The sequence below is a fragment of the Truncatella angustata genome (genome assembly GCF_020726525.1).
Source record: "Truncatella angustata strain MPI-SDFR-AT-0073 chromosome Unknown BKA67scaffold_1, whole genome shotgun sequence".
Taxonomy (NCBI): domain Eukaryota; kingdom Fungi; phylum Ascomycota; class Sordariomycetes; order Amphisphaeriales; family Sporocadaceae; genus Truncatella; species Truncatella angustata.
Window position 1 is genome coordinate 7,671,841 of NW_025763381.1, and position 22,626 is coordinate 7,694,466.

Here is a 22,626-nt window from a genome sequence, read left to right on the forward strand (position 1 = left end):
CATGTGAGGTTGCCTGTCCTAAGTGCCCATGCATGTCCATGCCCAATCGAGGTAGGATGACAACCGGACCAAATGCGAGACAGCGATGCTGGCTGTCGTAGCCGGACTTATCGTAACCACAAACCCCACCAGAATGAATGGTACCGTACATCAGTTGACTCATCTCGTCTCATCCCATCCCATCCAACCCATGCCCTTTATCGGCCGTACTTTTGGAACTCCCAGTCACGGTTGTCGAGCGGACAGACTTGACGGGCCTTCAGCCAACGTGAGATGCAGTGGAAGTGGAAAGCGTGCTGTAGCGTAGAGAAGACTTGTCAGCGGTCGATCATGGATACGGAGAGAACGCTGCTCACGTTGCAAATACCCCAAGCAACGGTACACTCCTCGCTGGTAGCAGATGCTTGGTTGGCCTGGCACTCAATGCACAAGTCCATGATGTGGTTTCGGCAAATGGCGCAGTTGTCGACGACGATATCCCAAGCCCAGAGGGCGACGGCGTTCCACTGTCAAGTACCGAGTCAGCAAGGCGAGAGGGGAGGGGCAGCCGAAGCATGAAGCATCCCAGTGAACGTGTGTGCCAACCAACCTTCTTGACTTCGAAGCGCTTCTTATCGCCCTTGCTGTCGGCGTCACCGCCCTTGGCGAGCTTCTTCTTCTCGACGGGAGCGTCGGTCATGTCAACGTCGGCCATTTTGGAGGTTGAGCTTGGTTGTGATGTCAGAGGGTGGTTGTAGTATGTGGGCTGTCGGAGGATTGTAAGCTTGCTTTGCGGAGGGACCGTTTGGTGAACGATGCGGACGCGGACGAAGACGTGGGCGAGCTTTTGTTTCCGTTGGGTTAGAGCCTTGCAAAAATAGAGAACCTTGATGGGAACAAGAAAGAAGAGAGGAGGAGAATATCCGATGCCTTGGACAGCTGTCACAGTTGTGCAATGCACCAGATATGCTGTCTCGGGAGCTCGTTCTTTCAATAAAATTAAAATAAAGTTGCCTTCATGGTTGTGTTTTACAACGACAGGCTGAAGTTCCACATACTAGACACCAGATACTGGTCGGGATGAACATGGCGATGGACCTTTTAGCTGCGCCGTACAAGTAGCTAACCTAGTCTAGGACGAAATAACACCTGAAGCACCTTGAAAGCACCTGCACTTGCTCCTCGTTGCCTAGGACTATGTATGTATGTATGTGTGTATGTATGCATGCATGCGCTACTGACGGCATCTCATTCATGATATATTACGGCATATTCCAGAGCTCATAATAACTGCCTGGTGTGATGTCCTCAGCGGGATACCGATTGCAGTCCGGTAAGGTCAGTGTAGTAACTTAGTTGTCAAACAGGTTACTAACAAATCCGGAATATGAACACTTCTGATGTTTACCGATCTTAGATCTTGACAAGCACCTTTACATACACCTGCCTCGGGTAGTGCCTGATTCGTGCCAATACATCAGGCTCAACTACTGCAAATACAGTGCTCCAACCCTTGTTGGGACCAGACGTTCCGTCGTCATCCCAAGTCAAGCCAGCCCCGATTTAGAGGCAAATCCTCACATCTACTGGTGCACACCCAGCCTGCCAGTACCCGCGGTAGCGCTCTCCCCTCAGCACATGAAGTGACCCGGCCTCACGCTTGTCATTTCCGCATTTCCCTCCGTGTTGTTATTAATGACCAGTACGTACCAGGTATGTGCAAGTATGTTTGTGAGGCGGACGGGCCGGCAACTTGGCGACACACTCCACAATTTGGGCGCTTTTCTTGGTCAAGTGCAAGTACACAGTCATGCATCTCAAAATCCCATTGGAAGCCCGAGTTCCAAAAGCCCAAAGAGTTCCTCTTTCCCACTTGTCGCACGTTGTCACAACCTTCCTTGCACTACTACTGTCCTGTAAACTAGGTACTCTTGAGCCGGTTGGGGCTCTTTTACTTTTCCTTTCTTTTTAAACATCAACAAAACACAATAACAAATATGACAAGACAAAGATCACAACCAACAAATCTCACTTCGCCATCAACTCGAACCACATCATCCACACATAAACCCACATCACATCGATCTCCAACGTAGCGCCCGCACAGAGCCCCCAAGCTATCTACTTCCCGCTGTGTTTGCGACACAAACCCTGGCCTGCCATCATCTCCAGCCTCCCCTCCTCAAGCAAGCTCCCGACAGTGTCAGTGTTGTCTCTGCTGGTGCTAGCATTAGCATTCACGTTAGCATAGCCTCAACACTCCCCGCATTGACAAACCCCTGGACTACTGTCTCGCGACATCTACTTGGCATCTCGCAGCCATCTCGTCTCATCCAAGAGAGCTCCGCCTCTTTCATCTTTGTCGGGCCTTGATCGGCTGCACACTATTTCTTCACATACTCCACAGAGCAGTCAGTATACATGCTGCAACAACAACAACAACATCATCAACAACTAACCCCACAACCACAAATTCAACAAAATGAATCAATCGCCTCACCCCAAGAATTCAGGCCGACGTCGCGGCGGCCCCCGGAATGGTACTCCTCAAAAGACATATGCATCTGAGAATGACGCTGCCAATTACAGACATGTCCTCTCCGACAGTCCCTATACTCCCCAGAAGCTAGCATCGAATGTCGGCGTCGCTCAACCGCAGCAAATCCAATCAACAACCCAAAAGAAGTCTCGAAATCGGAACCCTTCTGCTAAGAAGAACCGAGATAAGCAAGATCGTATCAGTCCGACTCAACACCAGGCTATTCCCATTGCATTTGCTGGCGCATCATTCCACGCTTCGCCCGCGCCCAACTCCTTACCGATGCCCAGCTTCCTTGCAAGGACAACTTCCGCGCCTGACTCCCCCTGCCTGAAGCAGCCTCCTGCCACAGGTCCCAGCCAGGAACCGTCGCCGCCAACTACTGATTCAGAGGGCGACAGCTCTCCTAGCCCCCCTTTGCCACCTGTCGCTCATAGCGACTCTCCCTTGGAGTTCTTCTTCAAGGCTGATCGTGCCGAGAAGGCTCGGACACGTAGAGCGAGCTCCGCTAATGCAGCTGGCTTCCTTGCTGGCCCTTTCTCTCCCCCTCATGAGTCTCCTCATGAACCTAGAACGTTTCCTAGACCTCAGGGGGGCAGCAGCATCGCCCCGCCACGTCGTCCGATCATTCAACGAAACCCGTCTTCTGGAATTCCCCCTAGCGAGTTGGACGGTACCCCTGGCAGGCCTTTTGGCCAGGCTTTCTCAACTCCATACTCTGAGCGTATCAAGGCAGTGGCGCGCCCCAAGAACCCATCTGCCCAAGCCACACCATCCGTCGCGAGCAATGATGCTTCAGACCGTAGCGAGGCTTTGAAACGGTTTCTCGGGGTTGGAGCAGTGCCCGATGCAACACAGCAGTCGAGCACACAGCAGCAGTCACCCCTTCAACAACGTCAACCCGCTACATTACCCCGCGGCATGTTTCCTGCATCCGTAATTACCGGCCAGGCGAGCCCTCACAGTGGCAGCTACTATCAGCCAGCTCCTGGCCAATCCAACTATGATCGGACACGCTTGCGGGGAGGCCAGTCTCAGCATGGTATCCCAGAAGACCCTCATGAGGAACAGGCTCGAAAATTGGAGGACAATCTGCGCCGGGTATTAAAGCTCGGTCCCAACTAATTCGGATTTCAATCAATCAAGTTATCTGGCCTGTCCACACTGAGGTCAGTGTTTGACACAGTGCCAGTGCAGGTTTTACTGTGTGCAAACATTATGTACGCAGACCCGAAACTTGCGGTTTTCATTTATTCAAGGCGTTCGGCACGGAGTTTGAGGCGTCTTTACGTCATTCGCGGAGCGGAAATGGCCCATTTCCGTTTAGCATTTGTCATTCGTGGAACTCTCTAGTCTACGAGTTGACCTCTCTTTTCTTTCGGTTCATGGGTTTGGCACTTTGTTCTCGGTCATTATAGAGACGGAGTTTGTTGAGCTACGATACGCATGACTGGTCATGGTTTACATTTCGAACATATAAGCTCGCTTTACCTGAGATATTTCAGAGGCACTGCCTACGTGTTTCTACGGCTCTTCGATAATGTATATCAGCATACATACGACTTTCTGTTCGCCTGTGGCAGCTCTTCTTTTCATGGATATAACCTAGGTGGTAGGGGGGGCGTTTCTATCAGATACCCAATGTTGCAAGCTTTTGTGGTTCATCATCCAGGCTTCTGGTTGGATCAAGGCTAGACTCGGCATTTGCGATTAGGATTCGGGAGCTACTTGGCACGTAGCGTTGCATCGGAACGGTGTTCATGGCGACATGCAAAGAAAACTTGTTCCTAGGGATGGCTCAAAGGCAGCATTGTGGCTTCATAAGCATGAAGTCATGAAACGAATGTGTTCAAGGGCGTCACTCTGAAAGACTCGGTGGGAAGACAGTACTAAGTGACGGGGAGCACGGAATGATTCACCAAAGATCTCCTTGGATTGTACTCATGCGAAGTGCTCTCATGGGTGTCAAGCTCAAAGAAGAAAAACAACACAAAACAAGAAAAAAATTGTTTTGGTGATATATCACTGCAGTGGTCGGTTTAGGCACGGCTATCCATATACCTTACGCTATTAATAAATTTGACTGGCCCACAAGGCTCGGTCACATATGTCATCACCGATGAGGCTTAAATGTACAGTTGTGAATCACTACGAATATCCAAGACGCCATACATGATGCTTTTGTCCTTTGATGTGACCAACACGTTGGCATCGGCTCGCCAGAGGAAACAACAAGTTCACATGCACACACATGAATTCCTTTAGGGTGTTTTCTTTTGGTCGCCCTCCCTTTCGAATTAGCGTAGTTGTTCCCGCTCACTTTGGTGCAGCTTCTTGATCTCGGCATGCTTGTCGTAATTCCACCTACCAAGAACTCTAGGCATGGTTCCCATAGGCAGTGATACTCTTGCGATCCTCCTCGGTCCAAACGTTCGTAATGGACATTCATCGTCGTCCCGTCGGGCCAGCGTTTGTTATGAGCTTGATCTCCATTGGCCCTACGACTGCCTGAACTCCTTTCTCGGACGGCGGGGTGCAATTTTTCGGGTAAGAATGTTCATGTGGTTGGAGTGCTCGGGTTGCTAAAACCAGGATTTGGGGGAACATATTTGGCAATTTGTGTGACGGCTATCCCGTGGAAAACGTGATCAGACACGCTTGCCCTTGAGTCCCTGAAAGTCCTGTACAATGCTTGTCTCATCAAGCTTCCATTTGCCGCTCTCTACCAGCCATTCACCTTCTCGCCACCGGGCTTGTGTGATTCTTCGCTGGGTCTCTGCCCTGGCTCGTGCCCGAATGCTCTTCGATACGCCCTGAGCTGGATAGGTGGCCAAGCCGACGACAGCAGAGCTGCTCTTTGTCGCCAGCCCTACAGCTCCCTGGCTAAGCCCCTTGACTGCTCCCATTGCGCCGCCCTCTTTCTTCAAATGGTAGGTGCGTTCAAATATTCCTTTAACAGCTCCCGAGATACCACTTACAAATGAGCGGCCGGCAACGCCTACACCGCTACGAAAGCCCTCGATATGTTCATGTCGCTCTACCTGTTCGCCCCAGAGCTGCGGTACTGCACGCAATCCCTCGGTGGCTGCTAATGGGATGTCTACCAACACACCGCGAGTCGTTCGGACCACCACTTTGCCGGCGCCGTGCGCCGAAGCACTTATCATCGCAGCAGCAGCGGATCGTTTCGCTTGATCCTGGTTATCCAGCGACTTTCTCTCGTGATAATCAGCGGTTCTATCTTCTTTGGACTTCGCAAGTACCCCCGCATTGTCCAATGGTAGCATCGCCACTCCGCTAGGGACAGCCGGAACGACTCCATCAGATTGCATTGCCTTTCCGACGTCCCGAGGATTATGCCTATGATATTCCTCGATCGGCTTGCGAATGATGTCGGCGGCAGCGTCGGCCACGCCCACTATCGTAGCTAGCGATGCAGCTGACACCGCCGTTATGGGATCCCAACGCCGATAGTCTATGTTGATATCACCGGTTTTGAGTCTGGGAGATGAGTCAGCGCTTAGTCCGTGAGTTTTTGAGTTCGGGACAATCTACAATCTTAGATGCTTCAAGTCTTGCCCGTGGTTGCGTAACACGACAGGTACTTCGCGACACATCTTGATCTCTTTCTTCCCACTTTTGAAAGCCCAGACTGCGGTCTGCTCGGGAAAGAAATCGCAAAACATCCGATTGCGAGGGAGATTTCTGTGGAAGGAGTCCACTGCAGAGTTAATGCCGTCCTCTGCGGCCATCTTGCATGCAATCGCCGCTGCAGCCTCTTGGGCATCTGACGACAGACAGAAACGTATGGCCTGTGCTAACTTTTGTGATGTGATCGATCTGTATGGCAGAGGTGATGGACCTGCTCCGGCGCGATGGATAACCTCTCCCCAAAAGGGTTGACTATGAGGATGATTAGCTAGCTCGACAATATCCCGGACAATCATATGAAAGAAACTCACTCTCCAAAAAAGGGCACTATTGCCGTCGGGCGCCCGTACCTCAGCCCACAAGCGGTTGTGCCTGCGCCGCCGTGGTGCACGACTGCAGCTACGCGCTGGAAGAGCCACTCATGCGGACAGTCGCCCACGAAGAAGACGTCCTCGGACTCCTCGCCGGCGAGGTTGCTCCAACCGCGCGAGATAATGGCTCGTATACCCAGACTTTTCACGGCGCTGAGAACCATTGCCATCAAGCCGGCAGGATCGCCGACTACGATGCTGCCGAACCCGATGTAGACCGGCCCAGGACCCGAGCTGAGAAATTTCTCTAGATCGGGAGGCGCATTGTACTCGGGGGGTTCGCGAAAGAAAAACCCACAGACGTCTGCCAACTTAGTTAGCCCTACAGTCAAACATGGGTAGTCTTGTCAAGCAAACCTATATTCTCGCCCCAATCCGGGGGCTTTGGTACAAGCGATGGCGACCAACAGTAGGTGAACGGAACCTTATAAGTCTCGATGAGGTGAGGCCCTTCTGTTGCAGGCACTGCCTCGAGGTCCAAGGTACGAATTCTCCAGTGGTTAACGATGTCCCCCAGCCCCTGCCACGTAAGGAAATTGACAGCTGCATAAGACATGAAATTCGTCCTGCTCAAGGTGCTGACCTTCTTGCCCCCACCGTCCGGTTCATGTGCAGATAAGCCGGCCAAGGGCTGCGCGAAGGCCCCGGTACTGGTCCACGGCATCGTGAATACTAGGTGGCACGGGATCCCGAGCGCTTCGGCACAGTGTACGTGGGCATAGCTCGGGGGGTTCGCGATGATCGCATCCGCGACGAACGGGCAGCCCGTGACGGAGTCCGGCGCCAGACATGCCTCCCAGAACCCCTCGAGCATCACCTGGTACATCTTCCGTTTCCTCGCGATTGCGCCGGCGCGTAGTGTGGCCAGGTCCGGCACCAGCCTCGGCGAGGACACCATATACGCCATGAGGTCCTCGGGGTCGCCGCCCACGGGGTAGAATTCGAGCCCGGAGGATCGCACGAACGCTTCAAAGGTGTTGTGTGTTGCGATACGTACGCGGTGGCCACATTTCTGCAGCGCGACGCCGAGGGCGATGAAGGGTTGCACGTCACCGCGGCTGCCAACAACCTGTACTATGATATTGAGGCGCGGGAATTTTGGAGCATCAACGACGTAGTTGGTTGTTTGTGCTGATCCTATTGATTCAGCTCGTGGAATGCCACTATGGTGGTGACCGGGCTCGAAGGGAGAGTAAGGTGGGATCTGGTCATTCGGCGACCAGTCCGATGTGTACGGTGCAGGACCTCCATCCAAGCTTGAGGCAGAGGCCTGGCATTGCTTAGGATCGAGGCTACTCGTCATCACGAGACCATTTGTCAAATGTGTAGCTACTAGAGAACCCGGGTTGTGGTGTTTTGTGCTACAGGATAGAGTATCTTCGGGAATCATGATATGCGGTGGCATAACCGGTTCAATAAAAACCCGCGCAGAAAAGGTAACGTATGTGCGCACCTGAAGACATTTCTGGATGTCGGGTCGAGCAAGGCTATACCAGGCAGCATCAAATCTGTTTCTATGCCTCCTGACTCGGCTGGGCCGAAAATAGATGATTCAAACGTGCCTATACATTTGTGAAAGCATTATTCGTATTCCATGCGAAAAGACAACCAATGGGCTGCTTGCTTCTCATGCGCTAGGCATGTGCCGTGAAAGATCTTCCCCTATTAGCGTCGCACCATCATAGTCGTTGAACGCCCTGGCGCCGGATCGAGCTTATGAGGTCCACTCCATACTGTTTGTGAAGCGGGTCCATTCCGGGTAGTGATATCAAGCCTTGGATCTACGTTTCTTGTCCTGCTATCCTAATTTAAAATCCTTCTGTTTCTTGCCTGTTGAATTCTATAACGGCTCATCATCTTGGTCCACTGGCTACTCTTACTTGCTACGACATTGATTGCCTCATATATTCATTCGTGGCCGCCCTAATACAAACACATCAGCTATCAAAAAGACGTAACACGATTTTTATAACGAGCCTAGACCACCCGACCGATGGACAGATATTGGCAACTGAAGGGAGGTCACGGACTCATCCTCCGTACCGCACTTCGAACTGCGCAATTCCTTTCGGCCATTATCACTGCAGGGCTCTACGGAGCCGACTTGGCTTTATTCACCAGACAACACCAAGCAGCAAATAGCACGTGGCTCTTCGCAGAAGTATTGGTGGCGTTCTCAGCGATTACCGGCGCCGCTCACTGCATATTCACCGTCACGCATCTGCTCTGGTGTTCATGGGACGCAGCCTTGTCTCTCATGTGGATGGTGGTGGCCATTTTGGCGGGCCAGCAGATTTTCAGCGACCCCGACGAACAGCTTGCCGTTGGCATCAATGCGCACGACACGCATATTCATGTCTCGTTCGCATTCGACATAATCAACATGCTGCTTTGGCTCGCGACAGCCATGGAGGCATGTATCCTCTGCTGTACGGTGCGGACGATCAGGAGAAAACAGGAGAATTCAGAAACTGCGGATATACCGCTACAGAAGATACGGTCAGACGAAGAGTCAGGATGTTGACGCAGCAACGAAGGCTTCACGTTAGCAAGGATGGAAAGACCTATAGCATTCCCCAGCACAAAATAGATAGTAGTAGCTCAACAACTTGGGAGAGACCCCCCAGAGTGTGGTTGACTTCACATTAAAGCAACGAATGATGTATCACTATCTTGAATGGGTTGCGTAAATATGTAGATTGCGACTGGAGTCTATGTTTATGCAGGTCATACGCTCGGTCGTGCCGCGGCATTTATTGAAACTAAAGTACTTTATCACGATGAAGTTTGAGAAAACGAAAGTACGTTCAGAGTTCTGGTCGTGAATATTTCTTCTGGTGAGACTTCACTGCTGTCTCTGTAATTTGGTTATGTGCTATTCTTTGATAGCTGTCTGGTTGCCCGAGTTCTTAGAAGAATTATTTCGTATTCATAACCGAAAAATGACTTGGGGGATCCGCAGTGCCTAGTCGGGTTCCCATAATCATATTGAAGGTGGAGTGTATTGTGAAAGTGCCGAGCCAATTATTGTTCTAGCATAGCCGCATATGTGGCGATGTCTTTGGTCATGGATATACTGGCAGTGGTTTAATCAATCCGGATATTACACGATCTTTTCCGTCCATCCCCAGCCACCCAGTGGCATCTAGACTATTTAATGACATTATGCTCACATCTAGATCCAGCTTCTCTACAGACTCCGACATATTCGTTTTCCTCGACCTATGCACAACAGTAATGTTTTTAGCAAGGATTCAACATATCCTGAACGTCCTAGCTCTTACGAGCCTCAGTCAAGCTTCAGCTTTGTATGACCTCGCAAAGTCGTCCAATGCCTCAACATCGCGATCATGTAAAGTTGTTCCTTCTGACACAGAATGGCCCAGCGACTTGGAATGGACGAGGCTCAACGAGACCATCAAAGGCACCTTAATCAAAACTCTTCCAGTCGCTTCGTCGTGCTACAGCAACAATTCTTCCGAGACTGAGCTATCGTGTACATACGTCGAGGAGAACTGGGGATATTCAGCATTTCATGCAAGTATTCCAGAGTCAGTCAACTATCCGATTTGGGCCAATAATTCTTGTCTCCCTCCCAATACAACCGGATATACCCAGGACGTCGGTTGCCACGTTGGCGGATACCCATCCTATGTCGTCAATGCAACAACCGATGTCCACATTGCAACCGCTATGCAATGGGCAGCGGCACGGAATATTCGTATCGTCATCAAGGGCACTGGTCATGATCTGAACGGAAGGTAATTAACCTCTCTAAACGCAATTACAGGCTTTCTTTGCTAATACAAATATCAAGGTCCACTGGTGCAAATGCATTGTCTATCTGGACAAAGAATCTGAATTATTTGTCGCACGATGCCCAATGGTTTATTCCCGGTCAGAATACAACGGCAGATGTCATCATCGCCGGGAGTGGCAACAACTGGGACTCAACACTGCACTTCGCCCTCGAACGCGGTCGTGTCCTTGTCAGTGGTGTGGACAAGACAGTGGGCCTCGGCGGGTATATTCAGGGTGGTGGCCATGGCCCGTTTTCGTCCACATATGGCCTTTCCGCAGATAATGTGTTGCAGGCTACTGTTGTCACCACCACAGGTGATATCCTCACATGCAATGCTGCCGAGAATGTCGACTTGTTCTGGGCAATTCGTGGCGGAGGAGGTGGACAATATGGCGTTGTCACGGAATATATCATGTTGTCCCACCCTCAGCCTTCAACTATTATAGCTACGAGTGTGTCCATCACAGCTGGCAACATGTCTGATTTCCGGGATGTCACAGTGAACGCCACTTGGGATGCATTTGCCCACCTGATGGCCAACATGCCAGACCTCATGGATGGGGGTATCACCGGTAGTGGACTTGCCGTAACTGGAAGATCTGCGAAATCAATCCTGAGCCTAACCTCAGTACCACCGGGCGTTATCACATCGATGAGTTTCTGGGGCTATAACATTACGACGGAGGCGCTCAAGGATATCCTACAACACGTTCGGGATGACTACATGGCACAGTTTGGCAACATGAGTTCTCTCATCAACTACTCTATCTCGGAGCCAACTGTAACGGCAAACTTCACAACATTCTTTGACAACATAAATGCGTCTCCCAGTGTGGCCGGTCAAGTGAACTTGGGCTCTAGTCGTCTCCTCGGCCGAGCCGAGCTCGTTGATCACTCTATCTCAAACGTACGCCAGTATCTTGAGAAAATTTTGGCATCTCAGATTGAGGGATCAGGCAGCATGCTCACAATTGGCTTGCAGGGCGGACCAGGACCACGGAATGTGCCGGCATGGCGGCAGGGCGCCGTGAACCCCATCTGGCGAGAGGTATATGTGCACGCATTGGCGGGAGGGTCCAATGTGAACACAACAAATGCGACACCGAGCGGAGCTTTACACAAAGCGGCTGATTGGCTTGAGACCAACAAGGAAGCCGTCTGGCGAGATTGGGCGCCGGACACAGGCGCCTACATGAATGAAGCAAACCCCTTCAACGGCCAGTGGCAACACGACTACTACGGATCGAGCTACCAACGGTTGGTAGAGATAAAAAAGAGGTACGATCCGAGTTATAGTCTGTTCGTGTGGAGTGGTGTAAGTAGTGACGAATGGCAGTACGATATGGATACAGGCAAGCTCTGCCGCCAGACTTGATCAAGCTATAAGCTATGGTCAGGAATCATTTTCCACAGTCGCAAGGTAGTTTTATTTAGTAGTAAATCCATGTTTTGAGCCAGCTCAACAATATATTTTGAAAGTGGGCTGTTTTTGACGAGGAAACCTACTCATGCATTGGTGCCCCAATGGTGTACAACGATCATACATCGCTGTGAATGACTTGACCGTCTATAGAAATTGTTGCAAATTGAAACTAGAAGCTATTCGAAATCAAATTTTGAGATTAGACAATCAACTTAAATGTTGATATATGTTTTATGCAAGCGGTCATATGAGTGTGAGTATCTCTGAAAAACTACGTACATTCGAGGCGTCCACGAGGCGGACATGATTATTCAACAGGATGGACTGTTTACATCAGTTCCAACTTGGGAAAATTTGCCCCCTCTGCGCTGCCATATTGCATTACCGTGCACATACCCGTCGTCACTACTACCTGGCCCAAGCACTCCAATCTCGGCGATTGTGACAATACGCGGCCTAGAGGAAGGTAGACTTGTCTGGAATGGGGTTTCAAATGACACTGGTAACGAATTGGGGGAAGGACTTACAATCCTTCCGAGAGATCCACCTGTAAGCAGACTCAATGTACATTACTTTTCTTGTAGCTCCTGTCACTCACAAGCAGAACTTGAACACAATTGAAGGAATACATCAGTTTTTGGAAAGACTTGTCAAGCTTTGCTTTCCGAACGCTACAAGACGGTTCCAAAGTTGGCGTCATTCTCCTGAAAGATACCAACCACCACTAGTTGAAGGGATACCTACCGAGGCAGAATCGTTCGCGGCACAGTGGGAACTGTGGGAAGAACATCGTTTCTCAGGCAGATTTCGTTTTCGTAATTTTTGAGGCTTGTATAGTCAAGTTTGCCCTGTCTGTGAACCCGGCAGAGCTCAACCGTGACCGTAGGGATTCTGTAAGCATACCAAACCTTGAATTTGTATGCTCAACTCTACCAGCTTATCAAGCAAATATAATTTGCGTACCAAAACCACACGCACCCACATAGTTACAGAACGGCGGTCTTTCTCCGGATTTTGCAAACAATACTTTATAGGCTTTGATTGACGTAATATAGATTACATCTTTTGTAACACCTGTGATACCAATTCAAGCAAGCCACCACGTCAAATCGCCCTTAATGCTCGCAGACCATGTGATACAAGGCACAACTGTGAATGTTATAGCCACTCAGTCTCCCTAGTCATGAAATGGATGCTGCTCACAGATTCGATCTATAGCCAGCCTTCACCTTTTCTCTATTTATTCGAGCATGGTAATGTAGTAATTGGTGGCATGTGTATGATTATGATAGATGTTCAGCCTGTTGGAATAGATGCGGAAGCACTACGACTGTGCGTTGCAGTACCGTGCCACCGGTTGCTTGGGGTAGACATGGTCGTGGCTATTTAGGGGCGGGAATAGAGCAGAGGACGCCGTTGGTCAAATGGGGTTTGCGAATACGAGACCAGGGAGCCACTGCAGTAGCCCTTGGAGTCTGATAGTCATTGATAGCGAGCAAGAGATCCGATTGTCTTGGACGTTGAGCGCGGATTACCTTTACCCTCATCGAAAATATGGTAGACATCTAGGACACGAACACGAAAGAGAAGGAGGCGAAGCGGTATAGAGGTAGACCCTGCGACTGAGATCGAATTCATCGGTGTGGCTTGTGCAGAAAGTGCGCTGCAGCCCTTGTGCAACTGTGTATGAATTGATCATAAGCAGTCTTGATAAGAGGTAGTATTGGTAGATAAGATGTATAGGATTGGAAAGATTTTGTGTTCTTTCCCGGCATATACAACATATGACCAAACAGTAGTGCTTATAGAGTACATTATCTACTACACATGGCAGCAGCGAAATCTTGAAATACCTTTCCTATTGAAGCAGTCACTCAACAAAGAGTTTCTGGAAGCAATGGTATACAAATCCTCGTAACACATACCAAGGACAACTTGAAATATGCATATGGACTGTGATACTAAGCTTATTACCTGGTTTATCAATTAAGTGTAACATGGTAATCGTAAATCGCATTTGTGGATAAGGATGGACGGTGAGAGTTTGTTAAGCAAACACTTTGCAATTAGTCTAACTAGTACTAGGTCACGTTTTTGCGCGACAGTCTTGTGTCACAGTTGCGGTAGCAGTTGCAGTGGGGCACTATTTGCATTACTAACAACCCCACTACCGTAGGTTAACTGTCTTGTCACATCTCAAGACTCCCTCTTCACTGATCAATACAACACCTGAAATCTTACGTTAAGATCGATTAATTAATCTTCGACACTAGTCGTTTATTTTCACGCTGTGTGTCTTGCTACGACTATGGCAGGTTCCGTAAATAACAGCGATGATGATGATGCGGACCTCAAACGAGCCATCAAGCTATCCCTTGCTGGCAGCAGCTCGCATTCTGGAAACCACGTGATTGAACTGAGTTCAGACGACTCCAGTAATGACGAGGAGTTGAATCGTGCTATCGCACTATCACTCGCCGACGATGATCCGGATGCTACAGCTAGCGAAAGCGAAGGTAGTCCGGACGAGAATGGCCAGAGCATTGTGTACCAGCCCAAACAGGGGAATGGCTGTCCAGCCGGAACCAAGGAAGATACAAAACGTCTGCAGGAACAGCCATCAGCAGAACCGTCACAATCAAAGGGGCAGTCATCTGGCCCGCCAGCAGGCAGGCCACTGGGACTGAAAGGGGTTGACCGGAAGAAGATGGAGGAGGACCGCCTCGCGAGGCTTGCTTCGAAACGCAAAATTCCGGGCTTTGACCAGGAAACTCAGGGCAAGGAGAATAAATTACGAACAGGATCTGCTCCGCAGCTTTGGGGACCAGGACGTGCTCCAGACACCAAGACCGAGATAAAGGTTGTGGGCCCATCACTGTCAAGTAGTATTGGTTCACAATGCTTGCGTTTCCCCAAAGGTGTGGTAAAAAAAACCTTCGCCCGCGGTGTGCCGAGAACGGACGACGACATTAAGATCGAGGAGATTTTCCAGAAGGATGAGCTCCAAATGGCTGTGCTCAGCTCCTTCCAATGGGATGAGGAGTGGATGCTGTCAAAGATCGATGTTCGGAAAACTAATATCTGTCTGATCGCTTTTGCCAACAGCAAGGAGCAAGTAAGTAGCATTTACATCAAGCCGATCTTCTGGTTGACTTCGTGGTAGCAAGAAGAAATGAAAGCGAACGCTCTTGGCGGCACCATTAAGTTCTGTTTCCCCCCAACATCTGCGATGGGAAACATGCACTCTAAATTGCAACTGCTGAAATTCGCCAGCCACCTCCGGATTGTGGTGCCAACCGGGAATTTGGTCCCATACGATTGGGGAGAAACAGGGGTCATGGAAAACGTCCGTTTGGGAATAACATCGTATGCCATGTATGGTTGCTAACCGACTTGCAGATGGTCTTCATAATAGATCTTCCGGTTATCGAAGAACCAGATCGCTGGGCCACTAATGCCCTCACCCCCTTTGGTCAAGAACTCGTTTTCTTTTTGACTTCACAGGGACTGGAACATAGTCTAGTGAAGAGTCTAGAAAAGTATGATTTCACGGAAACGAGCCGTTACGCCTTTGTTCATACAATGTAAGTGTTATATTAAGTTTAAATCAGGTCTACGGAGTATCGCCCTGATAAACTTTTTTTCTTGCTTTCTACTAATGCATGCACAGCGGGACAACCCATACTGGAGACGACTGGAAGCGGACGGGTGAGTTAATGAGCTTCTCTTGGCTTCCTTTCTCAATGTCCATAATCGTTCGATGTCTTGTCTTCATTTCACGGTCTCAATACATGTTGGCACAATTTGATTGACATGCCTTGGAGGCTATTGCGGCCTCGGACGCGCTGTAGCAACTCTTGGCTTAGCGGCAGACGCCATCGAGCTAGATTACGTCGTTTCGTCACTTGGGTCAGTCAGTCACGACCTGATCACTGCGATCTATTATGCTGCTCAGGGCGACGATGGCCTCGGGGAGTATCGCGAACGGTCGGCTAGAGCGAAACAGGCTAAGGCGAGTTCTGTCGAAGAAGCACTGAGAAGAATCAACGACCATTTCCGCGTATATTTTCCGTCCCGCCATATGATTGAGCAAAGCCGTGGAGGCAGGCAGGTTCGTTGTCCAGATGGAATGGCACGTCCTCCTTGTGTTCAACGCTAATGGTGCGTAGTGTGCGGGAACCATCAACGCTCAGTTGAAATGGTGGGACGCGGATTCGTTCCCGCGACACTTAGTTCATGAGAGCCAGAACGTACGTTCGGGCCTTTTGATGCACAGCAAACTCATATTTGTTCGATCGAAACAATCCGGGAAAAACCTCGTCTCCTGGGCTTATGTAGGCTCGGCTAATCTCTCTGAAAGCGCTTGGTGAGTCCGACGGTTCTTGTGAATCATACGATTTACGCCAGACCACTGATTCATGCCGTTTCCAGGGGTCGTCTAACCAAGGAAAAGCAGACAGGGAATCCTAAGCTGACTTGTCGCAATTGGGAATGTGGTGTTGTTGTGCCAGTGCTGCCAGTCACGGACAACCATGACAATTCAAACGGCACTCGGCTATTGAATAGCAATAGCCGCGCAACTTTGAACACGGACATCCCCGACATGTCTGTCTTCCTGGGCAGCATTCCAGTGCCGATCATTTGGCCCAGCGAGGCGTATGGCAGGACCGGGGCTAAGCGGCCTTGGCTTTTTCTTGAGAACTGAGAACTCGCACCATGCTACCCACCATGAAGAAGTTAATTAATGTTGCAGTATCTGTATCGATTTGGTTCCAGGCTAAGGGTGAGTACTCAATTTCGAGTTGGGTGTCCTCATGCGGCTTGTTGCATAGTGCTGTAATCACTCGCAAGCCTAGACATGCGCGAGACGCAGCGATAGCAGATACAAGTACAGGCCGCGGGTGATGTTCCTGTACGTCGTTAGTGGCTCAATTGTCACCCTATGCCATAGCCTGCATCATACGTCGCGATCCACCGTCTGTGCGGTGAGCTCAAGTGCAATTGCAAGTACATACATAAAAGCATATGGATGGGCTCAGATGAAAATAGCACTTCTGTCATGCCAAGGAGTCTCAATGCTCCGGGCTATTGTTGGAGCAGATCTAGTCTTCGCGGGGCACTAGCAAGTTACCGACTGCTGGGGAGCCTTGTCGGGGCTGCAACATGGCACTGTAACTTACACTTATGTACGGAGTAGATCCGTAACCCGTCTGTAGACACAACATGACTAATGCACTTTTCTTCTTCTGCCAACGTCCAATAATCAAGTAATCGTCATTGTTACAAAGGTGGCCACAAGCAGCCAATTAAGGGTAATGCGGCTTGTCTATGAACTGCATCCGGCTTTCGCAAAACCTCACGTAAAGTAATTCCTGGCCTGCTCGGAGATTCTAGACAATGGTCGAAGATGCGAGTTGGATCGCTACTGGCTCATGATGTGCCGTAAAATTAGCTTGAACGTAAGTGTCATATCGAGACTGCACATCTAATTGCATAATGATCATCATCTGGCAGAAACAAAAAGTGCCATGCTCTTGGTACCATAAGATAAGGCATGTGGTGGGGTTGGCGGGCTGTACTCTGTTGTATCCCTGGGTCAAGGCAAACGCAATCTATCAACCGTCGGCAAATATACCGGCCAGATCACGATGGCTGGCATGACAAGTGAGCAGTATGGTGGCAAATGCAATGTATGTGACTGGGGTATCTGCACGATATCGATCATATAACTGAGATTGACTTTGTGAGACGTGGAACTATACGTGGTGTCAAAACTAGGCCATAATATTCGACCACAATGCTAGAAGCTATTATGTATAATGCAATACATGTATTACCAACAAAAGGTTCTTTGCAGGCCACATCTTCGCAGTAAAGCAGTAGTCTAGTGCCTGACCTATGTGCCAATTCGGAACCTTTTGAACCTAAAATACTCAGTAGCAAGCCTATAATACCAGCATGGAAGTATTGTAAAAATGAATTCCATGAGTGTTTAGATACTATGCAAAAGGAGTTTGCAGGTATCTACGTCACTGGTTTCACAAGCGCGCCAGGTGCAAAACCTACTCCATCACTCTGCTGTGTTCTAAATACCATTCATTGAAGATTAATATATATAGTACACGAAAACAACAGTGGTTCAAAAAGGCAGCATCAAACTGATCATGTATTTCTTTCCGCAAGACTGAGTAGATTTTACAGTAGCTGAGGTACCCACCTATTGTCAAGAATCATAGCCGGGGATCCCAAGAATTTGTTTGGTCAGACGGCGTGGACGCCGTAGTTGCTGATTTGACCAAATATGGTACTGCACTTGGTGGTGTCACAACTGTCACTTGGATTTGCTTTGTTGTTGTCATCAAGGCGCGTAATTCGAGCGACTATTACCGAATCCATACAGCGCAAATAAAGACGAATTGTCACAGTTCCTTCTGACATCTACATACCTAGGATTCGGACGATCCATAGAAACTGCCGAAGCTCCGCTGCACTAAGGGGCCTGTCCAGCTTGGGTCCAAAGTACTATGTGTTGCGAAGACTTCTTATTGTTTTTGACACGGGATACCCGGGTAGAAAGTACGAATCGTCTCCATATTCAATGATAACCCACCCTAGTTTCCCTATCTACGGTGACCGGGTAAGGCCTAAGGGATCTTGGCAAGGGGTTGCTATCATCTTGATGCTTCATGTCTGCTTAAAGAAACCCACAATAGTTCACGGCAGTCGATGTTGGGAGGGTGCAGCGAGTGCCGTCCAGTACGCAGGACGAGTTTCGTATTGTCAGGGACTTAGCCACCTTCGTGTTGGGCGGCAGCTTCACGCCCGCAACCAAGTAATTTCAACAATAATGGGCCATGGAGGACCCCGCAGTCGAAACGAGCTGCACCAACGTCACCCTCAGGGCAGGCTATAGAAGATTTGTATCTACGTAGAAGACACATCCTTGAAACAAAAGCCGCAATCTAAAGCCGAGTTTTATGCTTGCCATACCATGATTACCTAAGTAGCGTAACACGCAATGATATCCACGCGAGCCATGCTGCAATTGTCGTTGGTTTTCATTTCTGTCTCGGGTATGCTTCCGGGGTTGGATTTCTGCGTGAATAAAGAAGAGGACTATCCCGCCTTGAGCTGGTCTCGCGGGTCTCTGCGGAATAATTTATCCAGCTCCAGGAATGGCCGATTAGACGGCAAAGTGTGCACCGCGCTAGAATACGGGCCCACGGCTCCCCAAATTGCTTGACTTTCTTGATTGATCCGCTTACGCAATGCGTCTTATGCTGAAGATACTGCAGCGGCTGTGCAAGAGACCCCAGTAGGAAACCCGAGGTATTCATTCCAAGTTGCAAATCCTAACAAATCTCAACCCATTTTAGCGATTTGCAACATGTAAGAAAAATATACGCTGTTAATGATTGTACGAGCTATCCATGATGAACGGAGCGGTAGATGGACGAGGAGCTCCAAACATACTTGGTACACCATCGGCAGAAAGTTCGCTTGGCCAGTCGGCAAAATTGCCGAACTAAATAGGCCGCCCACGGGGTCGTCTCCGCTGTAATCGCATTGCATGTACGTATTGAAGTGAACAGGTGAAAGATTCTGCAACTTCTAGCAGCAACATGAGTGAACAGTCAGACACGCTGATTCAAAGGAAACAACGGGTTTGACCAACAGTTCTAGCATAACAACCCAATCAGCAATGTCTCGAAGTGATTTATTCATCTGCAAATGTCCATCCTTGAGCCCTAATACTATGTATACCCAATATCACGAAGCCTTCGGTGTCCTCACTGGCCGGGTCTTCCACTTTCCCGTTTTAAGGTTCACTCCGTCATCATTATAGCATGCCCTGCCTAGCGGCTGCCAATCATCAGCTGTAATTTGAAATGTAGGGGTCATTCACTAGACCGGGGAGTATCCTGGCCTTGTGCTTTTCGCAGCGAGTTTTGCTGCTCTGATTTACCTATTCCGCTTTCCCCAGTACGCCGGGGTCCGCATCCCTACCCTCCCACCGGCGCACAGCATATATTGACCTACTGAACTGCAATGTTCTTGGAGGCGCAAGACCCTGCTGATCAACAGGTCTGGGCCCTCCGTCTGCATAAGTGCCGCTAGAATCAGCCGTGCTGGCTGCCCTTCTGAGAAGGGTCAGATTGCCAGTGATGGCGTGGAAGCGGTGGCAGACTCACGGTGTAAAATCCAACCGAGCAAAGCCAGGGCGTTGGCCATCGGTCGGTTGCGTCAATAATAAACCCGGCGCAGCAATCCTTTCGGCATTGTTGAACATCCTTGGTTCTCAGCTCGCCAGTAAGTAAGGCGGTGACCATCAGGTACGGGGAGATACACAACAGCGCATGCCAGATATCTTTCTAATGGGGCGAGAAACAAATAAAGTATCCAGCTCGCCTAAAACATCGAGAAGGGAAATGATGGCCCGTCAGGCTATACCCCCCTGGAATTGATCGTCTGTTGACCTTGCTGCCCAAACGGCACCTCCGGGAGCATCTTGAATGACCGCTCTTGTGTCTAAACCGCTGATCAAACGTCGACCGGGTTCAACAGATGCGTTTGCCATGTGTGGTTTTCGGCAGGAATTAGGTACTTTACATTACATTACTCAAGCGAGCCACCAATGCGAGAATGTGGTGCGTCGGTGAATGAAAAGTAATAGCGGATGGAGAAAAAAAAAAAAAAAAAAAAAAGAACTTGCTTGCCCTAAGCGAACATTGGCTTGTTACTCGCAGAGACCAATTATCCAGCTTACAAACCCCACTGGATACGCTCGAGTGAACAGACAAAGCAACTTCGGAGTGATAATAGATGTCTGCTCTCCCGGTCTTTTCGAGTTGACTGCACAGAGTTAGAGATCCTTGCTGCAGGGCATCGGGTCAACGCTTATCATTTCTTCGTCATTGCCGGCAAGAAAAATAGTAGCTAACGTGCCCTCTTGGTATGCACGAAGCAGGCGATGCAATAATCTTATTATTTGTAACTCCTGATCAGCCTCTTATGTAAATGATGTTGTGACTATTTTGTTGTTCTGCCACATGACTAGTCTCAGTCTTAAGAACTAGTGTACTACATACAACTGTTTTTAGTTTATATTTGACAACAAAGAGCCGCACTTGAACACCTCGAGTATGCTGCATAATGGGAATTATCTTTGATCAGCACCAGGAAATTGCCAGTAGTTGGCTTTTTTTGGTTTAATTTTTATTATTATTTTTTAAGGTTGTCGACTGCTGTATCAAACTCCACCTGGGGTTTTCGAATCTAACCAGTTCGCAGATCCCGTTAACGCCGTAGCGCCTGTGTAAGTCGGTGTCCTGTCACTCGAATCCTACCATGAAAAGCCCCCGTTGATAACGGACCCGACCAAACGCCCATTGGACATGGGACATGCTGCATAAAGGAGCAAAACTAACGTAGCTCACCTTGCGAGACACCAGTAGCAGATGAAACCAGGCCAATGCTGATTATAAGGTTTTCTAGTGTCTGTGAGCGTCAGCAGCAGCGTTATCCGTACCGAAGGGGCCCAGAGGCTTGCAAAACTCAAAATTCCGCCTTGCCAGCTGCACTAGATTTGAGAGCCGAAAGACCATTCAGATTGGTTGCCGAAGAGAGCGCCTACAAACCCGGCCGAGCAAGGACAATCATAGCCGAGTTGGTACAAGGATCATTGTAAGTAAGCATAAGACCACTTCTTTGGCGACCACTTTTGTCACGGCCACCAAGGAACCCATGAGCATTTTGATTTTCTGTTTTGTTTGCAGCTGTATCTGTCTTCAAGAGAGCAACATGGAAACTCGTGTACCGGATGATACCTAGGTGTTTGCGGCAAGAGTCATGTCTCAGTCTGACAGAAACAAAAAGACATGGCAGATCAGACGTCTAGTCCAATAGATGGCCATGCGCAAAAAACAAAAGGGCCTGTTCTCGTTGGGTGTCTGTCATGGGGGATGGATGTTCAGATCAGAGTCCATTGTCCTCAGTGGCTCTCGCTCTCGGTAGCTTTTCCATGTCCGCTTGGAACTAGCCTGAGCCGCTAATTTGCACCTTACCTCTTCCCACACAAGCACAATCACAAGCACGAGCGAGAGCACGAGCACGAGCACAACTACACCGTACAGTACTTACTTACTTTTTACCCATACCCAATTTTTGACGAACTACTCACGAACCGGAACCTGGGCAAGTCGCTACTGGGTCCGGCTTCGTTAGCTAGCAGCTATCTACTCTCCCAACCGTACTGTACCTATTACCACGGCACTACTTCGACTTGGATCGATCTTGTCGTGGTAGTCAATTCGTCTGCTCCATCGTCATTGACTCCGTTTTCGAACATGGAGATTGCCGAACCCACCAGTCCACGAACCTCCAAGCCCCCAAGCCTGCGCCGGTATCAAATGCCAGGAACATGCACTGACCATTGATATTCTTTCCCCAGGATCAGCCTCCAGTCAGAAACAGGAACTACACCGGCAGCACCAGCAGCACCAGCAGCAGTAGCACCACCACCACCACCACCATTATTACAGACACTACCCACTCACGAACTGCCATTACTTCCGCTGCCTTGACTGTAATTCCATTCTCACGAGTACTTCTGCCTCAAAGGTCTTCGATTAGCTGACAGGGAGGGTCTTTAACTTCTTCTTCTTCTTTCTCCTTCGCTTTCGACACATTGCAATTTAACAATTCTTCTGGTTCTTCTTCCACCAGACCCTCTAGTTACAGCTTAGCTTTTATCGTACAATCGAGAAGGTCTACCTTATGAGGACTGAAACATATCGACTTCCGCTACTAGGATAACCTCAGCATCACTCGCAACTACATCTGATGTCTCGTACTTGCAACT

The 22,626-nt window shown here is 49.4% G+C and overlaps 7 protein-coding genes across 7 annotated transcripts; 4 read left to right on the forward strand and 3 right to left on the reverse strand.

The window, feature by feature from the left end:
- Positions 1-197: 197 nt before the first annotated feature.
- Positions 198-694, reverse strand: BKA67DRAFT_654374 (uncharacterized protein; the record flags this gene model as incomplete). Its single annotated transcript, XM_046106551.1, has 3 exons — positions 198-296; positions 357-506; positions 590-694. The coding sequence occupies 3 exons, from the start codon at positions 692-694 to the stop codon at positions 198-200; spliced, it is 354 nt and encodes a 117-aa protein (XP_045965382.1).
- A 1,486-nt stretch (positions 695-2,180) lies between these two features.
- Positions 2,181-3,804, forward strand: BKA67DRAFT_79613 (uncharacterized protein). Its single transcript, XM_046109443.1, has one exon. The coding sequence runs from the start codon at positions 2,462-2,464 to the stop codon at positions 3,641-3,643; it is 1,182 nt and encodes a 393-aa protein (XP_045965383.1). The 5' UTR covers positions 2,181-2,461; the 3' UTR covers positions 3,644-3,804.
- Positions 3,805-5,166: 1,362 nt separating this feature from the next.
- Positions 5,167-7,843, reverse strand: BKA67DRAFT_511254 (uncharacterized protein; the record flags this gene model as incomplete). Its single annotated transcript, XM_046097393.1, has 5 exons — positions 5,167-5,736; positions 5,824-6,019; positions 6,074-6,421; positions 6,481-6,844; positions 6,898-7,843. The coding sequence occupies 5 exons, from the start codon at positions 7,841-7,843 to the stop codon at positions 5,167-5,169; spliced, it is 2,424 nt and encodes an 807-aa protein (XP_045965384.1).
- A 396-nt stretch (positions 7,844-8,239) lies between these two features.
- BKA67DRAFT_550621 (uncharacterized protein) lies at positions 8,240-9,289 on the forward strand. The gene has a single exon (XM_046101676.1). The coding sequence runs from the start codon at positions 8,534-8,536 to the stop codon at positions 9,062-9,064; it is 531 nt and encodes a 176-aa protein (XP_045965385.1). The 5' UTR covers positions 8,240-8,533; the 3' UTR covers positions 9,065-9,289.
- A 416-nt stretch (positions 9,290-9,705) lies between these two features.
- BKA67DRAFT_590296 (uncharacterized protein) lies at positions 9,706-11,717 on the forward strand (the record flags this gene model as incomplete). Its single annotated transcript, XM_046104570.1, has 3 exons — positions 9,706-9,779; positions 9,834-10,301; positions 10,358-11,717. 3 exons carry the CDS (start codon positions 9,706-9,708, stop codon positions 11,715-11,717), a joined length of 1,902 nt encoding a protein of 633 aa, XP_045965386.1.
- A 2,356-nt stretch (positions 11,718-14,073) lies between these two features.
- Positions 14,074-16,470, forward strand: BKA67DRAFT_654379 (tyrosyl-DNA phosphodiesterase-domain-containing protein; the record flags this gene model as incomplete). Its single annotated transcript, XM_046106552.1, has 7 exons — positions 14,074-14,880; positions 14,929-15,111; positions 15,165-15,349; positions 15,436-15,473; positions 15,590-15,876; positions 15,935-16,131; positions 16,197-16,470. The coding sequence occupies 7 exons, from the start codon at positions 14,074-14,076 to the stop codon at positions 16,468-16,470; spliced, it is 1,971 nt and encodes a 656-aa protein (XP_045965387.1).
- Positions 16,471-21,108: 4,638 nt separating this feature from the next.
- On the reverse strand, positions 21,109-22,298 carry BKA67DRAFT_531316 (uncharacterized protein; the record flags this gene model as incomplete). Its single annotated transcript, XM_046099368.1, has 7 exons — positions 21,109-21,170; positions 21,203-21,263; positions 21,295-21,340; positions 21,400-21,592; positions 21,830-21,885; positions 21,946-21,980; positions 22,248-22,298. 7 exons carry the CDS (start codon positions 22,296-22,298, stop codon positions 21,109-21,111), a joined length of 504 nt encoding a protein of 167 aa, XP_045965388.1.
- Positions 22,299-22,626: the final 328 nt, after the last annotated feature.